Below are 26,842 nucleotides of genomic sequence, written 5' to 3'. Positions count from 1 at the left end.
CCACCAACAGCTCAACCCGGTCACCTATGTGGTCACGCTTGACCACACTCGGGGTAGGCGAAAGGCCTTTCACATCAACATGATGAAGGCTCATCACGAACGTGAACCTTTCGTCCTACCGGTCTGCAGCTTACCCGAAGACGGGGAGGAAGACACCCTCCTGGACATGCTGGCCCAAGCCAAGGCCCGTGGGTCCATTGAGGACGTGGAGGTAAGCGCCTCGCTAGATGAACCACAGCGGTTGCAGTTGCAAACCATGCTGGAACCCTTCCGGGTCGTGTTCTCCAACCGGCCTGGACGGACTGAGTTAGCCGTCCACGAGGTGGACACCGGGAATCACGCCCCACTACGGCGAACACCCTATCGAATCTCTGACCAGGTGCAGCAGATTATGCGCCAGGAGATCGATGAGATGTTACAGCTGGGGGTGATTCGACGGTCAAAGAGGGCGTGGGCCTCACCTGTAGTTCTCGTGCCAAAGAAGGACCGGACCACCCGGTTCTGCGTGGACTACAGGGGGCTCAACGCCATTACAGCCTCTGACGCGCACCCAATGCCGCGCATCGAGGAACTGCTTGAGAAGTTAGCTGGCGCAGAATACCTGACAATAATGGATCTGAGTCGCGGATACTGGCAGATTCCCCTGAGCCCCGAGGCGCAGGAGAAGTCCGCCTTTATCACACCCTTTGGACTGTACGAGTCCACGGTCATGCCCTTCGGCATGAAGAATGCCCCTGCCACTTTCCAGCGGATGGTCAATCTCCTGCTTCAGGGACTGGAGAAGTACGCTGTGGCGTACTTAGATGACATTGCCATCTTCAGTCCCTCCTGGGATGAACACCTGCAGCATCTCGAAGAGGTGCTCGGGCGAATTCACCGAGCAGGACTGACTATCAAGCCGGGAAAGTGCCAGATGGGCATGAGGGAGGTTCACTACCTGGGGCACCGGGTAGGTGGAAACACCCTAAAGCCAGAGCCTGACAAAGTGGGCGTGATCGTGAACTGGCCCACTCCCAGGAACAAGAAACAGGTGATGTCCTTCCTGGGCACTGCAGGGTACTATAGGCGCTTCGTGCAGCACTATAGTAGCCTGGCAAAACCTTTGACGGACCTCACCAGGAAGAAGCTACCCCACATCGTCAACTGGACAGATGGCTGTGAGGGGGCCTTCCAGGCGTTGAAAACAGCACTGTGCAACGCCCCTGTGTTGAAAGCCGTCGACAGCAGTCGACCGTTCTTGGTACAGACTGACGCCAGTGAGTTTGGCCTTGGTGCTGTGCTCAGCCAGGTTGACTCGGAGGACCAAGAGCACCCTGTGTTGTACCTGAGCCGGAAACTTTTGCCGAGGGAAGTGGCCTACTCCACCATTGAGAAGGAGTGCCTGGCCATAGTCTGGGCCCTGCAGCACTTGCAGCCCTACTTGTATGGTCGCACCTTCACCGTGGTGACCGACCACAACCCTCTGCGCTGGCTAAGCACCATGTGTGGAACCAATGGCAGGTTGCTACGCTGGAGCCTTGCCCTTCAGCAATTTGACTTCACCGTTAAACACAAAGCGGGCAAAGAGCATGGTAATGCAGATGGACTCTCCCGCCAGGGTGAACCCACGGAGGTGCGCATGGAGGCATACCGAGAGGTCCTGCCGCCGTAGCGCACGCCAAAAGGGGGAGGTGTCACGATATGGTATGAAATATCATAAGTTAGTTTTCTTGCTAGCATGCGGGGGCTAAAAACCCCCCCTCTCTCTGGTTCTCTTTCCTTCCCTGTGTTTCTATCTGTCTGTGTAGAAGAGCTTGCCTTGTGGGGGAGTTTTATTGACGAAAGGTATTTACGACTAGCATAGCTGCAAGAGAAATTTGTGTTAGCAGGAACTGTTAGAGAAACTTCTAGAACGCATGGAAGGTCTTTGTTCTGTTTTTGGAAGATATTATGCAAACCGTTTAAGTTACGAACACCAAAATATATCGTCATAATCACACTCGGAGGATCTACGCATCACTCTAATCACAGGCTTGTAGCTCCATCTGGTACAGAGGTAGGGATTTCTCTGTCAGTGTGCGTGACAAATAGGACATATTTGATCTCATCGGAATGCCCACGATACTATGAGATGAACGATGGGTATGGTGCGATTATTTTATGTTCTGTAGCGAAGTTACGGGCATCAGATATATTTAATGCCCAGTTAGTGAAACCGAAGAGGTAGGAGGAGTTGGAAAACCAGGCCCTTTCTGTGAGGTCACAGACTGTAGGTTTTAAGTGCTGGCAGGCATCCAAGAGAGGAGAGTTGTGAGTTTTTTTACCTGAAGCGACCAGACTGCGAGTGCCAATGCACTGGGATAGATGGAAAGCTCCTAGCCTGTTGCCTGCAATGCAATGATCTGAGAAATGTGAGTGTTATCTTTTCTTCATTTAATCCTTTTATTTTTATAATTACCTTGTACATATTTACAATTGTCTCATTTGTAACATCTTTGTAAAATATTTTTATAAACACTGCCTAAAAATCATTTATGGGGTATATTATTTAATACTAGTTCGTTCTTCCTGCCCTAAACCGTACCCTGTCTCTGAAGGGAATTACGCTACTGTTTTTTTGGGGTTTGCTCCAGACCCGTTCAATTGGAGCTGGTGGCAGCGACCGTGTGCCAGCTTTTGGGGGTCCCTGTAGCGACTGCGGCTTGATAATTATTGTTCCTGCCTGAGTGGGAGTAGTTATCGCGTCGCTGCAGTGCACCCAATAGCCAGTACATAGCAGGCAGCGTTTCTGGCGACTAATCACCCTAGGTGCAGTACCTAATCTGACCTGAGAGAAAGGGGGGCGCCAGAGAGCTGCAAGGTTTAAGTGGAACTGCAAGCGGGATACACAAATCCCTGCAGTTCATGGTATACTGAAGAGCAGTGGGATACCTAAAATAAGCCCCTGCTGTAAACAAGAGGTCAATAGCCTCGTGTGTGTTTTTTTCATCACATTGTGGCAGTGGAGGGATAACTAGGATAAGCCCCCTGCACATGTGACAGCCGGCTGCTGGTCTAAAGTCACCCCGATCCGTGACATATTGTGGGCAGCGGCTAAGGGATCTTGACAGTCACGGTGTGAATCGTGACAATCCCCACTCTCATCTCTAACCCCCTGCCGCGATCATCTACACATTTTCGCAACCATGATAACCTCATACCCATCCATCGAGCCCCCTCTCCCCTGGCCCCCCCTAACTGGAGCACTATGGAACGCACTCTCCGTCTGCAACAAACTGCCATTTATCCATGACCTCTTCATCACCAACATACTCTCCTTCCTCAGCTCACCTCCACTGACTCAGCCTCTCCAGCTGCACTTTCTTATGGCGGAATCCACCTCTCTCACACTCCTCGCTCCAGCAACAAACGTGGTGGAGGGGTAGGGCTTGCTCCTGTCTGATACGTGCTCCTTTTCTCCAATCCCGCTACCACCCTCCGCATCTATTCCCCCTCCAACCTCCAGCTGGCTGTCATGTACCGCCCCCCAGAACTAGCCATCTTCACCTATCTCGATCACTTCACCACCTGGCTACTTCATTTCCTCTCTGCTGATATCCCCACTATCATCATGGGTGACTTCAACATCCCCATTGACGCTTCCACCCCAGCTGCCTCTAAAGTTTTATCGCTCACTGCCTCCTTTGGCCTCACTCAATTTTCCTCTGCGGCCACTCACAAAGATGGCCACACACTGGACCTCATCTTCACCTGCCTCTAATCTCACTAACTCACCCCTCCCCCTGTCCCCATACTGACATTCTCGTCCCTCTCCTCTCCTAGTGCGCAACCCCCACTCCACAAACTCTCTCACCCTCACAGAAATCTCAAAGCACCTCAATTTACAATCACTCTCTGAGTCCCTTCTCCCTCTTACAGACATAGCCTCCCTTCATGACACAGATGCTGCTGCCGCCACTTTTTATTACACCACAATAACAGCAGCATTTGATTCGGCCACCCCCCTCACGCACAGCAAAACTCATACAATCAACAGGCAGCCCTGGCTGACCAGCCTGACCAAAGAACTGAGACAGGCTTCCAGGGTTGCTGAGCAGAGATGGAAGAGATCTCGTTCTGCTGAGCACTTCATCGCATACAAGCAGTCCCTCACCAGCTTCAAGTCTCACGCTCACTTCCGCAAAACAAACTTATTTCTTTTCTCTCATATCCTCCCTATCTCACAACCCTAAACAGCTTTTCAACACTTTCAATTCTCTACTCCGTCCCCCAGTACCTCCTGCCTCCCCTCTCATTTCTGCTGAAGATTTTGCCTCTTTCTTTAAGCAGAAGATCGATACGATCAGAGGAAGCTTTGACCCGCAGCCCCCAATGCCCCTCTTAGCTGTTCAACCCTGTTCCTCCAAAACCAGCTTCTCCACCATGGCAGAAGATCAGCTATCCACCCTCCTGTAAAGATCACACCTCACCACTTGCACGCTTGACCCGCTTCCATCCCACCTCATCCCTAACCTTTTCACGGTCTTCATCCCAACCCTAACGCACCTCTTCAACCTCTCACTCACAACAGGTGTCTTCCCCTCGTCCTTCAAACATGCCTCAATGACACCCATCCTCAAAAAGCCCTCCCTCGACCCATCCTCTGTGTCTAGACATCGCCCGATATCTCTTCTCCCTTATGCCTCAAAACTACTGGAACAGCAAGTCCATCTTGAACTGTCCTCCTTCCTCTCCTCCTGCTCCCTCATTGACTGATTACAATCTGGCTTCCGACCCCATCACTCAACTGAAATTGCCCTAACTAAAGTCACCAATCACCTACTAACTGCCAAGAGCAAGCGACACTACTCTGTCCTCCTCCTCCTGGACCTGTCTTCTGCCTTCAACACTGTGGACCATTCCCTCCTGCTACAGATCCTCTCATCTCTTGGCATCACAGACTTGGCCCTATCCTGGATCTCATCATACCTAACAGACCGAACATCCAGTGTCTCCCTCTCCCACACCACCTCCTCACCTCGCCCCCTGTCTGTCGGTGTTCCCCAAGGCTCAGTTCTATGACCCCTGCTCTTCTCCATCTACACCTTCGGCCTGGGACAGCTCATAGAATCCCACGGTATGCAGTACCATCTCTATGCTGATGACACGCAGATCTACCTATCCGGAATTGACCTCACCTCCTTACTGACCAAAATCCCACACTGTCTGTCTGCTATCTTCGCCTTCTTTTCTGCTCGCTTTCTAAAACTGAACATGGACAAGACAAAATTCATCATCTTTCCCCCTTCTCACTCTGCCCCTCCACCAGACCTATCCATCAATGTCAATGACTGCTCACTTTCCCCAGTCCCACGCACCCGGTGCCTCGGGATTATCCTCGACTCTGCCCTCTCTTTCAAGCCACATATCCAAGCCCTTGCCTCCTCCTGCCGACTCAAACTCAAAAATATTTCCCAGATCCGTGCATTCCTTGACCATGAAACCACAGAAATGATAGTGCACGCCCTTATCATCTCCCGCCTCGACTACTGCAACCTCCTACTCTCTGGCCTCCCCTCTAGCACTCTGGCACCACTCCAATCCATCCTACACTTTGCTGCCCGACTAATCTACCTGTCTCCCCGCTATTCCCCAGCCTCTCCCCTATGTCAATCCCTTCACTGGCTCCCCATTACCCAAAGACTCCAGTTCAAAACCCTAACCATGACATACAAAGCCATCCACAACCTGTCTCCTCCATACATCTGTGACCTCGTCTCCCAATACCTACATACAAGCAACCTTCGATCCTCTCATGATCTCCTCCTCTACATCTCTTCCCCCCACAGCCGCATACAAGATTTCTCTCGTGCATCACCCCTACTCTGGAACGCTCTACCCCAACACATCAGACTCTCGCCTACCATCGAAACCTTCAAAAGGAACCTGAACACTCACCTCTTCCAACAAGCCTACAACCTGCAGTGATCCTCAGTCTGCTGAACCTCCACGCAACTAGCTCTACCCTCTCCTAGTGTATCCTCACCCATCCCCTGCAGACTGTGAGCCCTCGCGGGCAGGGTCCTCTCTCCTCCTGTATCCTCACCCATCCCCTGCAGACTGTGAGCCCTCGCGGGCAGGGTCCTCTCTCCTCCTGTATCCTCACCCATCCCCTGCAGACTGTGAGCCCTCGCGGGCAGGGTCCTCTCTCCTCCTGTATCCTCACCCATCCCCTGTAGACTGTGAGCCCTCGCGGGCAGGGTCCTCTCTCCTCCTGTATCCTCACCCATCCCCTGCAGACTGTGAGCCCTCGCGGGCAGGGTCCTCTCTCCTCCTGTATCCTCACCCATCCCCTGTAGACTGTGAGCCCTCGCGGGCAGGGTCCTCTCTCCTCCTGTATCCTCACCCATCCCCTGCAGACTGTGAGCCCTCGCGGGCAGGGTCCTCTCTCCTCCTCTACTTATGTGTGGCTTGTTTTACTCATGTTTATTGTGCTTGTCTATATTTGCCCCTTTTCACATGTAAAGCGCCATGGAATAAATGGTGTTATATAAATGTATAATAATAATAATAACCGCAGTCGTCCCCATAATCCCGCATCTTACATCACTGGCGATCTCCCTGGATGCTTTTGCGGTCTGGAAAGGAATGGCATCCAGACGCAGGTCATAGCCCCCCGCACGGCACTGCTCCCACAGGGTCCTGTACGCTTTCTGCCCAAATCAAAACAAACAACAGAAAATCATTTTAATCCAAATCTTTGTGTCCATAGATGTTTCTTATGCTTTACACTGTAGCGCTGCTCAGTCGTAAAATATGAGGCAAAATATGAGCCGGAAAATGAGAAAGTCATGAGGTGGGAGGACGTCAGACGACATGACACGCTAATAGACAAGTCATGAGGCGGGAGGAGGACGTCAGACAACATGACACGCTAATAGACAAGTCATGAGGTGGGGGGACGTCAGACAACATGACACGCTAATAGACAAGTCATGAGGTGGGACGTCAGAGGACATGACACGCTAATAGACAAGTGATGAGGTGGAGGGATTTCAGAGGACATGACACGCTAATAGACAAGTCATGAGGCGGGAGGACATCAGAGGACATGACACGCTAATAGACAAGTCATGAGGTGGGACGTCAGAGGACATGACACGCTAATAGACAAGTGATGAGTTGGAGGGACGTCAGAGGACATGACACGCTAATAGACAAGTCATGAGGCGGGAGGACGTCAGACAACATGACACGCTAATAGACAAGTCATGAGGTGGGGGGACGTCAGACAACATGACACGCTAATAGACAAGTCATGAGGCGGGGGGACGTCAGAAAACATGACACGCTAATAGACAAGTCATGAGGCGGGGGACGTCAGACGACATGACACACTAATAGACAAGTCATGAGGTGGGGGGACGTCAGACAACATGACACGCTAATAGACAAGTCATGAGGTGGGGGGACGTCAGAGGACATGACACACTAATAGACAAGTACTGAGGCGGAAGGAGGACGTCAGATGACATGACACGCTAATAGACAAGTCATGAGGTGGGGAGACGTCAGACAACATGACACTAATAGACAAGTGATGAGGCGGGGGGACGTCAGAGGACATGACACACTAATAGACAAGTACTGAGGCGGGAGGAGGACGTCAGACAACATGACACGCTAATAGACAAGTCATGAGGCAGGAGGACGTCAGAGGACATGACACACTAATAGACAAGTCATGAGGTGGGGGGACGTCAGACAACATGACACTAATAGACAAGTGATGAGGCGGGGGGACGTCAGACGATATGACACGCTAATAGACAAGTCATGAGGCGGGAGGACGTCAGACTACATGACACACTAATAGACAAGTACTGAGGCGGGAGGAGGACGTCAAACAACATGACACACTAATAGACAAGTCATGAGGCGGGAGGACGTCAGAGGACATGACACACTAATAGACAAGTCATGAGGTGGGGAGACGTCAGACAACATGACACGCTAATAGACAAGTCATGAGGCCGGAGGACGTCAGAGGACATGACACTAATAGACAAGTGATGAGGCCGGAGGAGGACGTCAGACAACATGACACACTAATAGACAAGTGATGAGGCGGGAGGACGTCAGACGAGATGACACGCTAATAGACAAGTAATGAGGTGGGGGGACGTCAGACGACATGACACGCTAATAGACAAGTGATGAGGCCGGAGGAGGACGTCAGACAACATGACACGCTAATAGACAAGTCATGAGGCTGGAGGACGTCAGAGGACATGACACGCTAATAGACAAGTCATGAGGTGGGGGGACGTCAGACTACATGACACGCTAATAGACAAGTGATGAGGCGGGGGGACGTCAGACTACATGACACACTAATAGACAAGTGATGAGGCGGGAGGACATCAGACTACATGACACACTAATAGACAAGTACTGAGGCGGGAGGAGGACGTCAGACGACATGACACACTAATAGACAAGTACTGAGGCGGGAGGAGGATGTCAGACGACATGACACACTAATAGACAAGTGATGAGGCGGGAGGACGTCAGACGACATGACACACTAATAGACAAGTCATGAGGCGGGGGGACGTCAGACGACATGACACACTAATAGACAAGTGATGAGGCGGGGGGACGTCAGAGGACATGACACACTAATAGACAAGTGACTGATCTTAGCTGAAATAGAGTAAGCCTGCAGTGTAAAGCATGAGCAGCAACAACGGTATGTGACCCGTATTGCCACATGTCTGATATCCCAGATCCAGAGATCACTGGGACATGATACACAAGAAAGGAAAGATTTATCCCTAATGACATCAATCCAAACAGAGAATGAAACGTACGTCACTTATCTGAGAGGCGTTGACCCGAGCGCGGATGAAATCGGGATGATCTGCAGGTAACGTGTATCTGTGCAGCGAGTCCTGATCCCCCGATTTATACAATCTCTGGAAACACAAATGTGGAGGAGATACAGCACTGTGCAAAAGTTATAGGCAGGGGAGAAAGAAAAATCCAAGAGGCGCCGCTCCGGCACCAGTTCTTACAGATAGCAGCTTGTAGAGGAAACGTACAGTGCTGCATTACAATTATAGGTGTCATCCAGAAACAGAAGAGCAGCGCTCACCGGATCTGAGATCACAATCCGTCACTCCACAGAACACAGCAAGCGAAGCGGGAGGAAAGGAGCGGAACAAGAAGCGTCCAGGGAGAGAGGGGTTAATGGCTTATATGTAGCAACTAACAAAATACAAAGTGACTGAAGAAAAGAGAAATGTCAATCCCATCAGGATCTGCCCGTCACCTCCATCATCAGGATCTGGTGACCGCTCGTCTCCTACATCATCAAGATATGGTGACCGCCCATCACCTCCGTCATCAGGATCTGCCCGTCCCATCCATCATTAGGATCTGGTGACCGCCCGTCCCCTCCATCATCAGTATCTGGTGACCGCCCATCACCTCCTTCATCAGTATCTGGCAGATACTGATGATGGAGGTGATGAGCGGTCACCAGATACTGATGATAGACATTACTGATCCTAAGTTACATCCTGTATTATACCCCAGAGAAAAGCCATTAGACAGATATCCTGATACTCTTACCTCACTGCACTGCTGATAACTATTTTTGGCATGTAGGAGACTAGGAGAATCTGTAACTGCAGTAAAAGACAAAGATCCGGGATTCTGCCGGTATTTGTTCTGTAAGGAAATAATATAATATTTAAGAAATGAAGTATTATAGTAGTTATATTCTTGTACATAGGAGCAGTATTATAGTAGTTATATTCTTGTACATAGGGGCAGTATTATAGTAGTTATATTCCTGTACATAGGAGCAGTATTATAGTAGTTATATTCTTGTACATAGGAGCAGTATTATAGTAGTTATATTCTTGTACATAGGAGCAGTATTATAGTAGTTATATTCTTGTACATAGGAGCAGTATTATAGCAGTTATATTCTTGTACATAGGAGCAGTATTATAGTAGTTATATTCTTGTACATAGGAGCAGTATTATAGTAGTTATATTCTTGTACATAGGGCAGTATTATAGCAGTTATATTCTTGTATATAGGGGCAGTATTATAGTAGTTATATTCTTGTATATAGGGAGCAGTATTATAGTAGTTATATTCTTGTACATAGGAGCAGTATTATAGTAGTTATATTCTTGTACATAGGAGCAGTATTATAGTAGTTATATTCTTGTATATAGGGAGCAGTATTATAGTAGTTATATTCTTGTACATAGGAGCAGTATTATAGTAGTTATATTCTTGTACATAGGAGCAGTATTATAGTAGTTATATTCTTGTACATAGGGGTAGTATTATAGTAGTTATATTCTTGTACATAGGAGCGGTATTATAGTAGTTATATTCCTGTACATAGGAGCAGTATTATAGTAGTTATATTCTTGTATATAGGGAGCAGTATTATAGTAGTTATATTCTTGTACATGGGGCGGTATTATAGTAGTTATATTCTTGTACATAGGAGCAGTATTATAGTAGTTATATTCTTGTACATAGGGAGCAGTATTATAGTAGTTATATTCTTGTACATAGGAGCAGTATTATAGTAGTTATATTCTTGTACATAGGAGCAGTATTATAGTAGTTATATTCTTGTACATAGGGGCAGTATTACAGTAGTTATATTCTTGTACTTAGGGAGCAGTATTATAGTAGTTATATTCTTGTACATAGGAGCAGTATTATAGTAGTTATATTCTTGTACATAGGGGCAGTATTATAGTAGTTATATTCTTGTACATAGCAGTATTATAGTAGTTATATTCTTGTACATAGGAGCAGTATTATAGTAGTTATATTCTTGTACATAGGGGCAGTATTATAGTAGTTATATCCTTGAACATAGGGGCAGTATTATAGTAGTTATATTCTTGTACATAGGAGCAGTATTATAGTAGTTATATTCTTGTACATAGGGACAGTATTATAGTAGTTATATTCTTGTGTATAGGGGCAGTATTATAGTAGTTATATTCTTGTACATAGGGGGCAGTATTATAGTAGTTATATTCTTGTACATAGGAGCAGTATTATAGTAGTTATATACTTGTACATAGGGGCAGTATTATAGTAGTTATATTCTTGTACATAGGGGCAGTATTACAGTAGTTATATTCTTGTACTTAGGGAGCAGTATTATAGTAGTTATATTCTTGTACATAGGAGCAGTATTATAGTAGTTATATTCTTGTACATAGGGGCAGTATTATAGTAGTTATATTCTTGTACATAGCAGTATTATAGTAGTTATATTCTTGTACATAGGAGCAGTATTATAGTAGTTATATTCTTGTACATAGGAGCAGTATTATAGTAGTTATATTCTTGTACATAGGAGCAGTATTATAGTAGTTATATTCTTGTACATAGGAGCAGTATTATAGTAGTTATATTCTTGTACATAGGAGCAGTATTATAGTAGTTATATTCTTGTACATAGGGGCAGTATTATAGTAGTTATATTCTTGTACATAGGAGCAGTATTATAGTAGTTATATTCTTGTACATAGGAGCAGTATTATAGTAGTTATATTCTTGTACATAGGGGCAGTATTATAGTAGTTATATCCTTGAACATAGGGGCAGTATTATAGTAGTTATATTCTTGTACATAGGGGCAGTATTATAGTAGTTATATTCTTGTACATAGGAGCAGTATTATAGTAGTTATATTCTTGCACATATGGGCAGTATTATAGTAGTTATATTCTTGTACATAGGAGCAGTATTATAGTAGTTATATTCTTGTACATAGGAGCAGTATTATAGTAGTTATATTGTTGTATATAGGGGCAGTATTATAGTAGTTATATTCTTGTACATAGGAGCAGTATTATAGTAGTTATATTCTTGTACATAGGAGCAGTATTATAGTGGTTATATTCCTGTACATAGGAGCAGTATTATAGTAGTTATATTCTTGTACATAGGAGCAGTATTATAGTAGTTATATTCTTGTACATAGGAGCAGTATTATAGTAGTTATATTCTTGTACATAGGAGCAGTATTATAGTAGTTATATTCTTGTATATAGGGGCAGTATTATAGTAGTTATATTCTTGCACATAGGGGCAGTATTATAGTAGTTATATTCTTGTACATAGGGAGCAGTATTATAGTAGTTATATGGAGCAGTATTATAGTAGTTATATTCCTGTACATAGGGGCAGTATTATAGCAGTTATATTCTTGTACATAGGAGCAGTATTATAGTAGTTATATTCTTGTACATAGGAGCAGTATTATAGTAGTTATATTCTTGTATATAGGGGCAGTATTATAGTAGTTATATTCTTGCACATAGGGGCAGTATTATAGTAGTTATATTCTTGTACATAGGGAGCAGTATTATAGTAGTTATATGGAGCAGTATTATAGTAGTTATATTCCTGTACATAGGGGCAGTATTATAGTAGTTATATTCTTGTACATAGGAGCAGTATTATAGTAGTTATATTCTTGTATATAGGAGCAGTATTATAGTAGTTATATTCTTGTACATAGGGAGCAGTATTATAGCCGTTATATTCTTGTACATAGTGGCAGTATTATAGTATAGGAGAACACCCTTTCCGGATTTCTTACCTCACTGATCAGCTCTCCGGCTTTCTTCACACTTTGAATATGCGGAGATCCCGCCGTGTCCCATCCCACACCTCTTAGGAAGTTTAGATCTGATTTGTATCGTGACTGTGGGAGAGCAGAGACGGATAATTAGGATTCATGCAGGTTCCCAGAGGAGAAGCATCATATACAATGTTTCCCAGTAAATGAGAGAAGCCATTAAATAATAGAGCAGACTCTGGTCGGGTCGGTCGTGGGGGAATTAATATTACATTATTATTATCAGCAGATTCAGATAAGTTTATTTAACTCTGGTTACTTGTAATGAATGTGAATAAGATGCTGGCTCCCATCAGGGGTCACAGACCAGGCGCAGGATGGGGTTTCTGCTCCTTGAATGTTGTGCACAATTGTTAGCTGCTTCGCAATCACTTGTCCTACCTGGTGACCACTCTAAGGTGCACAGACCTTCTCTAAGGAGCACGACTCTCTCGTGGCCAGAAGCGGTCATACAGTAGACTGCCTCTGTATTCCAAACAGATCAGAATTAAAGGGGTATTCGAGCTGATAACATTTAAAGAATAAGATAACTTTTCAGAAGATTTTTGAGATGTTTGATACGATATGTTCTCGTTATCATTGGAGACTTGAGTGCCAAAGTGGGCCACGTCAAACATGGAATCGTTATTGGAAACTTTGGAGTTGATTGAAACAAGACTGGAGGAAGATTCCTTGACTTTTGCACTATAAAATCAACTGTCCATCATGGACATCTTCTTCCAAAATCACAAATGGAGACTGTAGACATGGACATCACCGAACGGGACCTATAAGAATCAGATTGACGACATATGTGTTCAACAAAGTCGGAGGTCGTTGGTCATAACCGTGAAAACAAGGCCAGGAGCTGAATGTGAACCTGATCATGAACTTTGGAAAGAAAAGATTAGAGTCAAGATACGCAGAGTCAACGACAGGTCATTTCCAACATCGATTTGACAAGCATACCTCAGGTTTTTTGTAACAGTCTGCACAACCGATTTATATTACTGGACACAGATGAAGGAAAACGTGAGGACTCATGGAGTCATATAAAGACTTATTACTTTAAGTGAACATCTGAAGGGGAAGACCAGGAAGACATACGACCAAAGTTTCAACCAAGAGTGGTAATGATGAAAGACGCCAACGGGGAGAAACTTACTGAGCCAGAACAGATCAAGGAAAGAAGGAGAGGACACTGAGCATGTCTACAAGAACGAACAGCCTGGAGAGGATACAGATTCGAACATGCTGAAAGACCAAGTCATCGCTGTGATAAAGCTTCTGGATGTTACAATATTCCAACAGAGCTAATAAAGTCTTCTGAAGCCGCAGTAGATGCCGTCACTCGCCTGAGTCCACAGATATGGACAACTGGTAAATGGCCCAAAGACTGGACAAGTTCCGTGTTTATTCCAATTACAAAGAAGGGCGTGGAAGCGGCTGTGGAAACTATTGGACCATGGCGCTCATACCTCATACAAGCAAAATACTACCGGAGATCCTCCAAACACGGCCACAGCCTTACTGATAAAGAGCGGCCAGAGGAACAGGCAGGATTCAGAGAAGGCTGAGGAACAAGAGTTGTGATTGCCGACAGTCTGAACGGGACATGGCGAGACGGCATGGTTCAAAGTACAGCGAAGCATCAGACAAGGAGACATCCTGTCACCATTCCGCTTCAGTTTGTATGCAAACATTATTTTCAGGAACGATGGAATTCCCAAAAAAGAAGAAGGAATCGAAATTGCTGGACAAACCATCCTCAATCCTAAATACGCAGAGAACAACAAGCGTAGATGGAGTGAAGGACTTATTACGGAGGGTCAAGATGGACTGCTACTCAATACAAAGAGGACAAAGATATTGACCACTGCCAGGTACGACTGGGACACATCTGAGATGGACGGCGACAAACTGGAAGTTGTAAAGGACTTCAACCTACTCAGATCTATGATCACTCAAGATGCAGCGACGACACCGGAAGTCAATAGGAGAATCGCCCTGGGGAAATCAATAATGAAGTCACTGGACGAGGCCTTCAAAGCGAGGAACATTTCACTGGCGATGAAGACACAGCTCGAACATAGTCTGGTCTTCTCTGTGGTAAGATATGGATGCGAAACCTGGATGATAAAAAAACAAGACAGAAGAAGAATCGACGCCATTGAAATGTGGTGCTGGAGAACGATGTTATCAATATCATGGATGGCAAGAAGGACAAACATCAATATTGGAACAAATGAAGTCAGACATGTCACTGGAAGCAAGGATCACCAAGCTACGACTTGTCTACTGTGGACACATGATACGAAGAGAGTGATCACTGGAGAAGGACATCATGGTCAGAAGAATAGAAGGAACAAGGAGAAGAAGACCAGCAACCCGAAGGCTTGATACTATCAAAATAACCACGGAGAATACCATGGTGGACCTGTCTAGGCTTACACAAGATCGATTGTTCTCTAGATCGTTCATCCATCAAGTCACCATGGCTCGAGACTAATCTGAAGGCCGTCAAATAAAAAATAACAATTAGGAGCAGATTGGTTTTGGATTAGGTCTTCAAACAAGTGTGCAGTGTATGACTTTCCATTCTCTCTGTACTCCGCTGTTTCTGTGCTTCGGTCTCTCTACTTGCAGTTTTGAAGGGGTTTTATTTGTAGTGGGTCGATAAAAAAAATCACCTGAATAAATCGTCCAAAAAAACACGTTCGGTCTTTTCAGCCTTTTTCTTCTGCTTCAGGTTTTGAAATGCAGTGACGAAAAAAGAAAGTGCAGGATGGAAAATGTTACAAAGTAGACACTGTCCATCAAAAGGATGCAAAAAAAGAAAATGAAGAAAACTATGAAAAAAAGAAAAAAAAACTCTTCAAAAACTGTATCAGGAAAAGGAGAACCTCTTCCAAAAGCTCCACGAAGGAGGACGGCTTCAAGAAATGGCTTCATCTAGAAGACTCCTCAGTCAGTGGGGTCTTTGGACTCAAACCCTCAGAGATGTGCTCAGAATTAAAGGGGTACAACCACGTCCCAAGAGTTTGCTTACTTTTTCACACTTAGCATTAGACATTATGACCCTTTTGCTGGTTAGGGCAGAAGTTGTCAGCTGGAATCCCCCTTTAAGTCCTTCCCATTCAGGCAGGAGAGATGACAGAACCAACCGGTCCTCTCAGTAAATACAAGAAAGGCAGATTTGCTTCTGCGGAGTCTGGTAAAGCCGGGTGCGATCCTTGCCGGGTGACGGCCACATTCATTATCACCAAACTTTTCTCCTCCCCCTAAAAAATGGGGAAAATGGCTGCAAGCGACGCGAGCGCTACAATATAAAGTAGAGGATAAAGGCAGAAAATACAGAATAAAGAAGCAGTTTTCATGGAGATGTGAAGTGTGTAATATCCATTTTCTGGAGAAAATCTTCTCAATCCAGGATGATTAGAGGTTTAACGAGCGGCTTTGATCAGCGTTAATTATTGAGCGGCGTCTTCTTCGTTTTCCTCGCACATCAAACTGTCAGGAGGAGCTGTTTGCATTTGTTCACACGACGCGTCAGTAAATAATGGATCACGTCTGATACCAGGGACCTCGAGTGGATGAAGTGTTTCCACCATCAGCGATTCCCTGTGTTGTATTATTATCAGCGCCCTCAATAAATGATGGGAAATGCGAATCACTCCCCGACCGCCAGATACAAAGTGTCACAATCACATCCACTAACGAGCCGAAGCGCCACACCGCAGAAAGAGCGAAACGCAACAGCGCCTACATACACGAGGCGGGAAGCAGAAAGGCCCCGTGCCAGACACAGATCCCCCATAACGGGGCATCATTCACAGGTCCCCCATAACGGGGCATCATCCACAGGTCCCCCATAACAGTGCGTCATCCACAGGTCCCCCATAACAGTGCGTCATCCACAGATCCCCCATAACAGTGCTTCATCCACAGATCCCCCATAACAGTGCTTCATCCACAGGTCCCCCATAACGGGGCGTCATCCACAGATCCCCATAACGGGGCGTCATCCACAGATCCCCCATAACGGGGCGTCATCCACAGATCCCCATAACAGGGCGTCATCCACAGATCCCCCATAACAGTGCATCATCCACAGATCCCCCATAACGGGGCGTCATCCACAGATCTCCCATAACAGTGCGTCATCTACAGATCCCCCATAACAGTGCGTCATCCACAGATCCCCCATAACAGTGCTTCATCCACAGAACCCTGATAACTGCGTCATCCACAGATCCCCATAACAGTGCATCATCCACGGATCCCCCATAACAGTGCGTCATCCACAGATCCCCCATAACAGTGCATCATCCACAGAACCCTGATAACTGCGTCATCCACAGATCTCCCATAACAGTGCATCATCCACAGATCCCCCATAACAGTGTGTCATCCACAGATCCCCCATAACAGTGTGTCATCCACAGATCCCCATAACAGTGCGTCATCCACAGATCCCCATAACAGTGCGTCATCCACAGATCCCCATAACAGTGCGTCATCCACAGATCCCCCATAACAGTGCTTCATCCACAGGTCCCCCATAATGGGGCGTCATCCACAGATCCCCCATAACAGTGCGTCATCCACAGATCTCCCATAACAGTGCGTCATCCACAGATCTCCCATAACAGTGCGTCATCCACAGATCCTCCATAACAGTGCGTCATCCACAGATCCCCATAACAGTGCTTCATCCACAGGTCCCCCATAACAGTGCGTCATCCACAGAACCCCATAACAGTGCGTCATCCACAGGTCCCCCATAACGGGGCGTCATCCACAGGTCCCCCATAACGGGGCGTCATCCACAGGTCCCCCATAACGGGGCGTCATCCACAGGTCCCCCATAACAGTGCGTCATCCACAGATCCCCATAACAGTGAGTCATCCACAGATCCCCATAACAGTGTGTCATCCACAGATCCCCCATAACAGTGCATCATCCACAGATCCCCCATAACAGTGCGTCATCCACAGATCCCCCATAACAGTGCGTCATCCACAGATCCCCCACAACAGTCTCACCTCACTTTGCAGCAGATGTGCTTGCTTTGCGCACTGTAGCCTCAGGTCCTCCGGTTCGGTGGTGTACTGGTGGAGCAGAACCTTGTAGTCCTGGCCGCTGGCTAACGCTTGCGCCCTCTTGGCGTGCACCAGGTCCACCATGTCGGAGGAGAGGTGATACTGGGAGTGCAGACTCTGGGAGTGCCTCTTGTATTCTTGCTCGCTCTGTAACTTGGCGACTCGCAGGCAGCGCAGGATGTTCGGGTCGTCGAGGATGCTGCGGGCGCCGATGTGTTTCCCTCTCTCTGCGACATAATTGTGCTTGTACTTGTACTAATATAAGAGATCGTCAGGTTACACAGACGCAGTCCCAAGACCACAGGAAAGAGCGCACATCAGTGTGAACTCACATCACTGGCTATACAGCCCGAGGACTTGGCCGCCTGGAACTGAAGCGCGTCCATTGTGAGCTTGTGACCATGAGCGCGAGCATTCAGCCAGGACTCCCGGTACTTTATCTGCAGAGGATAGAAAATGTATCACTGCTACCTGCAGTCCTATGTAACACCACAGATAACAAAGTGATAACTCTCTGAGTACAGATAATGTAGTAGATGCCACCTGCAGTCCTATGTAACACCACAGATAACACAGTGATAACTCTCTGAGTACAGATAATGTAGTAGATGTCACCTGCAGTCCTATGTAACACCACAGATAACACAGTGATAACTCTCTGAGTACAGATAATGTAGTAGATGTCACCTGCAGTCCTATGTAACACCACAGATAACACAGTGAGTCTTTTATTAAATAAAATACTTTCACATGACACTAACTATGATACACTACAAATAGAACACAACAAAACAAAACATAAGAACAAAGCTCCAATCAGACGGCCACAAAAGACAAAAAAGAAACCTACTAATCAGGGACAAGAAAGAAAATTCCAATTAAATAAAGAAAGCAAAAAAGAAAAGACAACAAACAAAATACTCATAACTTACATTAATACCCCTGTAAAAAATTATAAATAGTAATAAAATCATACAAGACCCCCGGCCCAGCTTCATTCATACTACTATATACAACCCCAACTACATTCACACCGTCCTATATACAATATAAACAATATATACACTATAAACACATTATATACAGATTTATACAACGCCGCAAACACAGCAAAACCCTACTGGTCCCACTGCCTTACCTTACAGCCACCCGCTTGCACCGCCACATACACCCTACAACAAACCTAAATACAATACACTATACAAAATTATTATTATTAATTTTTTATTTTTTTTTTTTTATTTATTTTTTTTTTTTTATTATTTATTTTTTTATTTTTTTTTTTTTATTTTTTTTTTTTTTTTATATATATATATACACACACCTACACTAACTATCCCGCCACCCTTGATCCAGCTCTGGCCACAAAGTTCAGGAATTATCCGAGCTAGGATCAGGCCCCAAAGTTTTTCCCCAGGCGGGGCCTGGGCCAGGCCAGATCAGTCTCATATCACCGCTGTTGAAACCCCCCAATCCCCCACCCAACCTAACTAAGACCCTCTATTATACACACTATATACAATATATACAATACACTATATACAATATATACATAAACCAACTTCACAACCTACATACTCACCACCCAAGGCTCAAGTTCGATGCCTGCAAACCTTCTATTCAGGGAACAGAGATACAAAACAAAAATCTAGGGTGTAAAGATATCAGCCCACCACCAGGATATAGGAGCGCTAACGGACTAAGGCACCCCGAAGGAGAAACCCCTCCAGAGATGGGCCGCCCTCCGGGCACCCAGTCTTTCGCACTCCAGAGAACGCACCTTCACCAGGGCACCTAGGATGCTGCTACAAACTTCATCTACACGGAGGATTTTATGCTGCGTCGAAACTAAAACTCGTGCGTTCCACGTGAAGTACCTGACCACTGCGCTGACTAAGAATAAAGTGGCTCGGTCCCTTCTCCCGAGGTCTCTGAACGCTCCATAGGCCCACTCGGCATAGGACAGAGTGGCCAGCCGCGGCCAACCAATGGAAGCGCCCAGCCTGTTGTACACCTCTGTATTAAAAGGACAATGAAGCAGGAAGTGCTCCATGCTTTCCAGCATGGTAGCGCAAGCCTCACGGGGACAATTCCTGTCCACGGAGCTCCTGTGCTTCAAATTGTCCTTCACATACAACTTACCTTGGAAGCAGCGCCAAGTCAAGTCCCAATACTTCTTGGGGATCCTGCTAGAATTTAGCAAACTTAACCCAACCTCTAGATCCCGACTTGGGCAGTCCTTGAGGACCAATGGTTTCTGAAAATGCGAAAGCAAGACCCGCATGTCGAGGAGTTTCCTCGGGAGGGACCTCACTTCCCACATTCCCAGACCCCACCGGCGCATCATTTTCAGAACCGGGGTAACATAAGCCGGGAGATGCCCGTGCGGTGTGCGGAGATCCTTCAATCTTCCCCCTGTCTCCCATTCCTGGAAGAAAGGCTGAAACCATCCCTTGCAGGAGAATACCCACGGAGGAGCCCTCTCTTTCCAGAGGTTTGCCACGTTAACTTTCAAAAAGGTGTTCACTAGGAACACCACGGGGTTTACCATATTCAACCCCCCTAGTCTCCTCGTGCGGTAAGTGACCTCCCGTTTGACTAGATTCAGTCTATTCCCCCATAACATCTGGAAGAACAGACTGTAGACCCGTGTCCAGAGAGGCTCTGGTAAGACACAGACGCTGCCCAGGTAGATTAGCAAGGGGAGCAGGAAAGCTTTGCACAGGTCAACCCTTTCCCTCAGGGTCAAAGACCAACCCTTCCATTGGTCCACTCTTTGGGCGACACCTTTGATTCTGCCTTCCCAGTTTTTCGTGGGGTAATCACCCTGGCCAAATTCGATGCCTAGGACTTTGGCATGTTCTTGGGGTTCGGGGAGGGTGTCCGGAAGATCAAACGCGGGATCCCCGCCTCCCAGCCAGAGACTCTCACACTTGTCCTGGTTGACCTTGGACCCGGATGCCTCCGAGTAGCTCTCCACTTCTGACATCACCACCATCGCCTCCTCTTGCGAAGAAACAAAGACCGTGACGTCATCCGCGTAGGCCACTACCCTCAGGATAGCCTCCGGCGCCACCCCGCCCATCCCCACCCCCGCCAACGGCCCACAATCGACCCTTCTGAGGAAGGGATCGATCGCAAACGCGTAAAGCAAAGGGCTAAGAGGGCAGCCCTGGCGGACACCGGACTCTACCCCGAAAGGTTGTCCAATCCACCCGTTTACCAGAGGGAAAGTCTCAGCCCCTGCGTACAAGGTCTTAAGCCAGTCCACAAACCCTCCAGGCAGACCATACCTCAAAAGAGTGGACCAGAGGTACTCGTGGTCAACCCGATCAAAGGCTTTTGCCTGATCCAGGGTCAGCAAGAACCCCTTCCAAAGGCCCGCCCTGCCTTGCTCCACGGCCTCTCGGACACCCAGAACAGCACTGAAAGTGCTACGGCCAGGAACGCAACAGTGCTGGGCCTCCGAAAGGAGCCGCGGCGCAAATTTCACCAGCCTGTTGAAGAGTATCTTAGCCAAAACCTTCCTGTCCACATTGAGAAGTGATATGGGACGCCAATTCTCAATGCGTGATGGATCCTTACCCTTTGACAAAATGATCAGAGCCGACCTCCTTAATGATCTCGGCAGAGTGCCCGAGGAGAGACACTCATTAAACACCTGAGTCAAGAGGGGGACCAAGGAGTCCCTAAAGGTCTTAAAGAACTCGGATGTTAAGCCATCCGGACCTGGCGATTTTTTGGGCCGGAGCCCATCGATCGCCAGTCTCACTTCCTCTTCTTTGATCGCTTCTGCCAAACCGCCCAGCGAGAGGTCAGCCCCTGGCTCAGGAACAGCTTCAGCCAGGAAAGCCGACATCCTGTCACGATCCAGTTCCTTCCTTCCCAAGAGGTGCGAGTAGTATGAACTGACGACCTCCAAGATCCCTGATCTGGACCTTCTCAGGGATCCCGTACTGTCCATCAGCCCCGTCACTATCTTACTATTCACTGACATCTTGCAGCTTCTGTAGGGGTCGGGCGAGTAGTACTTCCCGTAGTCCCTCTCAAAAACCAAAGATGCGTGCCTATCGTACTGACACCTCTTTAGCAAGGATTTCACACTGGAGATCGCCTCGCGGCTACCCCCAGTCGAGACAAGTTGCTCGAGTTTCCTCCTCAGGCTCTGATACAGGCGATCCCTGTTCAGGCTTCTGAGGTTCGAGAGTTGCCGGAAGAATCTCGCCACCCGATGTTTGAACATCTCCCACCACTCCGACTTAGTGTTACTTAGGCCCAGCAGCGGTACCTGGCTCTGAAGAAATTCCTCAAAGGACCGTCTTACAGCTTCTTCCTCAAGGAGTGACGAATTCAGCTTCCAATAACCTCTTCCCATCCGAGGAGTCTCTGTAACGCTCAGAGAAAACATAATCAAACAGTGATCGGAGAATTCCACCTCCACAACCGACAACGGCGAGGAAACGGCCTCCTCCTTCAAATAAAACCTGTCTATCCTAGACCTGCACTGACTACCTCTAAAATAGGTGAACCCCGCGTGGCCTGTGTTGTGCCGGATGTGGACATCCACCAGGCGTGCCTCACTTACTATCCTATTTAGCGCGACGCAATCGTAAGCCAGCCGGTCTACGGAACCTCCTCTATCACAGGGTCTCGTGACATTGTTGAAATCCCCTCCAAAGACCACCTGCCGACTCGAAAATAAGTAAGGTTTGATCTTCATGAAGAGACACTTGCGGTCCCACTTGGACTGGGGACCGTAGATGTTAATGAGCCGAAGCTCCTGTCCCCCCATGGAGACATCTAGGATCAAGCATCTCCCCATTTCTAACTCGATCAATCGTCTGCATTCAACCGCTGCGGTCTTAAAAAGGACCGCCACCCCGCTATACGGCTCGGCCGCGAGAGACCAGTAGGAGGGCCCGTGCCTCCACTCCCGCCTTGCTTTATGCATGGTTAATAGGTCGGTCAACCTGGTCTCCTGCAAAAACAAAATGTCGGCGTCAAGTTGGCCGAGAAAATGAAAGGCCGTGTACCTTGCCGCTTCTGACTTTATGCTGGCAACATTAATGGTTGCCAGCGTCAACGGGGTGGGTGCCGCCATCATGATTGATTGAATTAGATAGCCTTTTTCTTCCCACCCCCAACAGTTTCACCCTCTTCCTCTGACAATGATGAGTTTTTAGTGCGCTTAAGACAAACTGACTCATCCATTCTCTCCTTACATACACTCTGGCCCTTGTCTGGTGGTCCCGAGGTAGTCCCCCCCCCAGAAGGCTTTGTATTTGCCCCCTGAGAAGAAGACCCAGCGACCTCCTGAGCCCCAACAACCCCGTCCGCAACCTCCGGCCCCGGGTCCCCATCGCCCCCCTCTGGAGGGGAGTCCTGGAGGGCCCGGAACCGGTTAGAGAGATCCACCAGAGGGGGGGCGGCTGGACCTTCCAATGGCACCTGGATCAGGGCTACGGAGTCAGAGGGGTCGCACTCCGAGGAGGAGGCTCGAGGCCCGGACCCCCTCTTATCCTTAGTTGTTTTCCTGTTACCCTTTTTCTTTTGCTGTGACCACTCCCCCTCTCCCTCATCCAGACTGTCACCGGATGAAGGTTCCTGGGCAGACATGGCGTCCTTTTGCTCCTCTCTTTCAAGTCTCTTGACTTCCTCGCTCAATTCGCTGTCTTTAGGATCCTCAGCTGCAAGTGGAGCACCCGGGTCAGAGTTTAGGGTCATTACTCCCTGCCCCCTTTTCCCATGGCGCTGCTCCTGCCGCCTGATATTGGATGGCGGCAGCCTGCTCCTCACCGGTTCCCTGCCTCCTCCGCCTCTGCTGGTCCCTTCACCGGCGAGATTAGTCCCGGCTTTCGCCTGTCCCGCACTCGCCGCTTTCAGGACCGCATTGGCAAAGGAACGCGGACAGCGACTGAACGGGTGACCGAGGTCACCACACAGGTTACACCTAATCCTGCCACAGGTAGCAGCAAGATGGCCGAGGTCCCCACACAGTGCGCATTTCTGGGTGGTACACTGCGCACTGAAGTGTGTGGGGCTGCCGCACCTGTGACAGACCTTAGGCTGCCCCCGGTAGAAAATCAAGATCCTGTCCCTCCCCAAAAATGTTGAGGAAGGGATATGGGTAACGGTGTTTCCTGAAACCTTCAATTTCACCATGAAGGTCCAGGCTCCTGACCAGATACCATGCTCATCGAGGGTCTTCTCGGGAATACCGACGATGTCGCCGTATCGTCCAACCCAGGTGGAGATGTCGACACAGGAAAGTGACTCGTTACTGGTCAAAACGGTCACCTTCCTGACTGAGTTCTGGCGGGATATTGCCACAGCGAGGAAACCCTGCCATTCGGGGCGACCCCGAGCCAGCTCATGGCGAGACCAGAAAAGCTCAAGGCCCTCCGGTCTCACGAAGCTGACATCGAAGTAGGAGGTCCCATAGGGATGGATCAAGGCGAAGATGTCATATGCCACGAAGCCCATCCCCAGCAGGAGCTCAGCAACCTTTGACCGATCAGGACAGGCATCCTTGCTTACCCACTGGAGACGGGCCACGTTCCTACGGTTGCTCCTCTGCCCTGGTGTCGGCAGAGACCAGACAGTCTCTGCCCCTCTATCTCGGAAGGCGGAAAGACCGTGTCTCTCTATCCAGAAAGACAGATCAACCTCCCTCCCCTCTACATTGATGGAACTCTCCCCTCTCCTCAGGGCGTCCAGGAAGCGCTGTTGCAAGTCACCATCCTCAGGGTCACCAGACAAGGGCGCACTACTACCCCCAGCAGTGACAGCTGCTGAATAGCTTGGGGCTGAAGCCCCCGCCACCGCTGGGGGGGCAGCGGGACCACTACCTGCTTCCCCTCCACCAACACCAGTAATGCTCTCCTCATTCACTCCTCCACTACTCCCATCATTTGCAACATCACTACTCCCACCATTCACTCCACTACTACTCCCATCATTTGCAACATCACTACTCCCATCATTTACTCCACCACTGCTCCCATCATTCATTCCACCACTATTCCCACCATTCACTCCACCACTACTCCCATCATTCACTCCACTACTACCATCATTTCCTGCACAGCTCCTTTCATTCCCCTTACCACTGCCACCACTTCCCGTCATTTTATTACCTGTATTGTCACCACCATTTGTCCCAGTGTTCTCTGCACCTGCCACAGTCACATCCATTCCTTCCTCACTTGTGTCTGCTAGCTTCTCTGCACTCACACCTGCCGGACCGGGGGAGGGGTGCAGCACCACACTCGATTTCCCTTGATTGGTGCTGACTCTCTGTTGTGTCCTTGGAGCGCCTTGCCCCCCCACTGCAGCAGTTTGCACTTTATTATTTTGGGCCCGCTGCTCGTTGGGGGGCGCCGCCTGCCCCGCACCCACAGACTTCGCGGTCCTGGTGTCATGCTGGGGTGCTGGAGCACTCTGTCCCCCTGTCACAGCAGGGCGCCTCTTGTTCCCTGCAGATGATTTATCCTTTTTCTGTCCTTTTTGGACACGCTGCTCTCCTGTCACAGCTGCGTGCCTGTTCTCCTTTAAGGCGCACTGCGCCCCTGTCACAACAGTGCGCCCTCCTTTCGCCGCACCATGTTCCTCGGACCTGCCCCCCACAGCCCCGGCGTCGGCCGGCTCAGCCGTAGTGAGCAGGGATGGAGTCTGCCCACACCGTCCCCCTTTCGCAACGGCGTGGACACCCACCTCACCCCCCTCAGCCCCGGTGATAACCGGCTTAGCCGCAGAGGGCAGGGAGGGAAACTCCTCGGGGTCCCCTATGTCCGGCGCCGTGAGTACCTCCACAGCCTCGCCCCCTGCACTGTTCCCCGCACAGACGGCAGCACCGCCGGACGTCCTCCTCCTCTCCCCACCTTGCCTATGCCCCAGACCCACTGCAGAGCCCGTGCGTTTAGGTTTGGTGGGGTTTACACAGGAGGTGGTAGGTGTAACATCATCCATCGGTACATATTTGTAACTCACCACCTCCCGTGCGGTCTCCGTCGTCTTCTTCTTCCTCTTCTTGGTTTCCTCTGCTGGCTCGTCCTCACCAAAGGAGAAGCGGTCCAGGTTCACTGGAGACTCCAGCTGTCTGATCTCCTGTAGCAGACCGCCCTCCTCCTCTTCCTCCGCTGACACTCCAGCCTGTGCTGTCGGAGTCCTCTGCCGTGCCGGGAGGCCGCTTCCCTGTTGTCGGCTCTGCGACTCACTCTCCCGGCTGGTTCCAGCTTGTAGGACTCCAGTCACAACCACATCGTCCTCCTCCTCCTCCTCGTCGCTTAGGACGCCGGCTGGCGGTTCTCCTGAGGTATTTAACCCCTTCATTTCTGAGAACCGCCGCTGGTTCCTAAACCTCTCCAGGAAGGGACCTGCGCTTTTCTCAATCCCCTCCCGGAGGAGCACTAACCGGGCCACCTCATCTCTGAGGGCTCTGAACCTCTGGGAGGTCACGGGTTTCTCCTTGTTAGAGGCTCGGGTATTCAGGATCCGAGCCTCCCGCAGCTCCTCCTTCAGCCCGGTCAGTACTTTGCCGGCGTCCTCATACTCACGTAGCATGGCGACCACTCGGGAGGAGAAGGTACTCGTGGACTCGCCGGAGCTCCTCTCCCCCCAGGATGTTCCTGGGCTCTCCTTCCTGGGGCCTGGGGTGCCCCTGTCTCCCTCTCTGGGCGGACGATGAGCCGTCTCAGGGTTGGAGTAGGTGGGTAAGGTTTTCTTCACCCGTCCTGACCTCCTCAGTCCCTCTTGGGCCGGTTGCTGCTGCTGCTGCTCTCTGTCCCCCGCCGGCACAGACCGGGGAACAGAAGCCTGGGAAGCCATGTCGGCCTCCCAGGAAGCCTGCCTCTCCCTGGGGAGAAGAGAGGCAGACTCTGGGCCTCCTGCTGGAAGTCCTGGAGCTCACAAGACAGGTGCTGCTCCTAGCAGGGTGTGACTGATTGTGCGCACCTGTCCTCCACACTCAGTCCTGTGTAACACCACAGATAAGTGATAACTCTGACTACAGATAATGTAGTAGATGTCACCTGCAGTCCTATGTAACACCACAGATAACACAGTGATGACTCTCCGAGTACAGATAATGTAGTAGATGTCACCTG

At 48.8% G+C, this 26,842-nt stretch overlaps 1 protein-coding gene across 4 annotated transcripts in view; it reads right to left on the bottom strand.

Annotated features, from left to right (window-relative positions):
- The window catches only part of NRAP (nebulin related anchoring protein), a 135,400-nt gene that overhangs the window by 14,870 nt on the left and 93,688 nt on the right, over positions 1 to 26,842 (bottom strand). For all 4 annotated transcript variants that reach the window (XM_077258017.1, XM_077258020.1, XM_077258021.1 and 1 more), the window contains 6 exons: positions 18,071 to 18,178; positions 17,682 to 17,993; positions 12,618 to 12,722; positions 9,595 to 9,693; positions 8,832 to 8,936; positions 6,564 to 6,671 (listed from right to left, as the gene is read on the bottom strand). In XM_077258017.1, the coding sequence (XP_077114132.1) occupies positions 6,564 to 6,671; positions 8,832 to 8,936; positions 9,595 to 9,693; positions 12,618 to 12,722; positions 17,682 to 17,993; positions 18,071 to 18,178 (837 nt within the window). The remainder of the gene's footprint in view (positions 1 to 6,563; positions 6,672 to 8,831; positions 8,937 to 9,594; positions 9,694 to 12,617; positions 12,723 to 17,681; positions 17,994 to 18,070; positions 18,179 to 26,842) is intronic.

The sequence above is a fragment of the Ranitomeya variabilis genome, chromosome 4, assembly GCF_051348905.1.
Source record: "Ranitomeya variabilis isolate aRanVar5 chromosome 4, aRanVar5.hap1, whole genome shotgun sequence".
Lineage (NCBI taxonomy): Eukaryota > Metazoa > Chordata > Amphibia > Anura > Dendrobatidae > Ranitomeya > Ranitomeya variabilis.
This window is presented reverse-complemented; position numbering and strand designations above follow the sequence as displayed.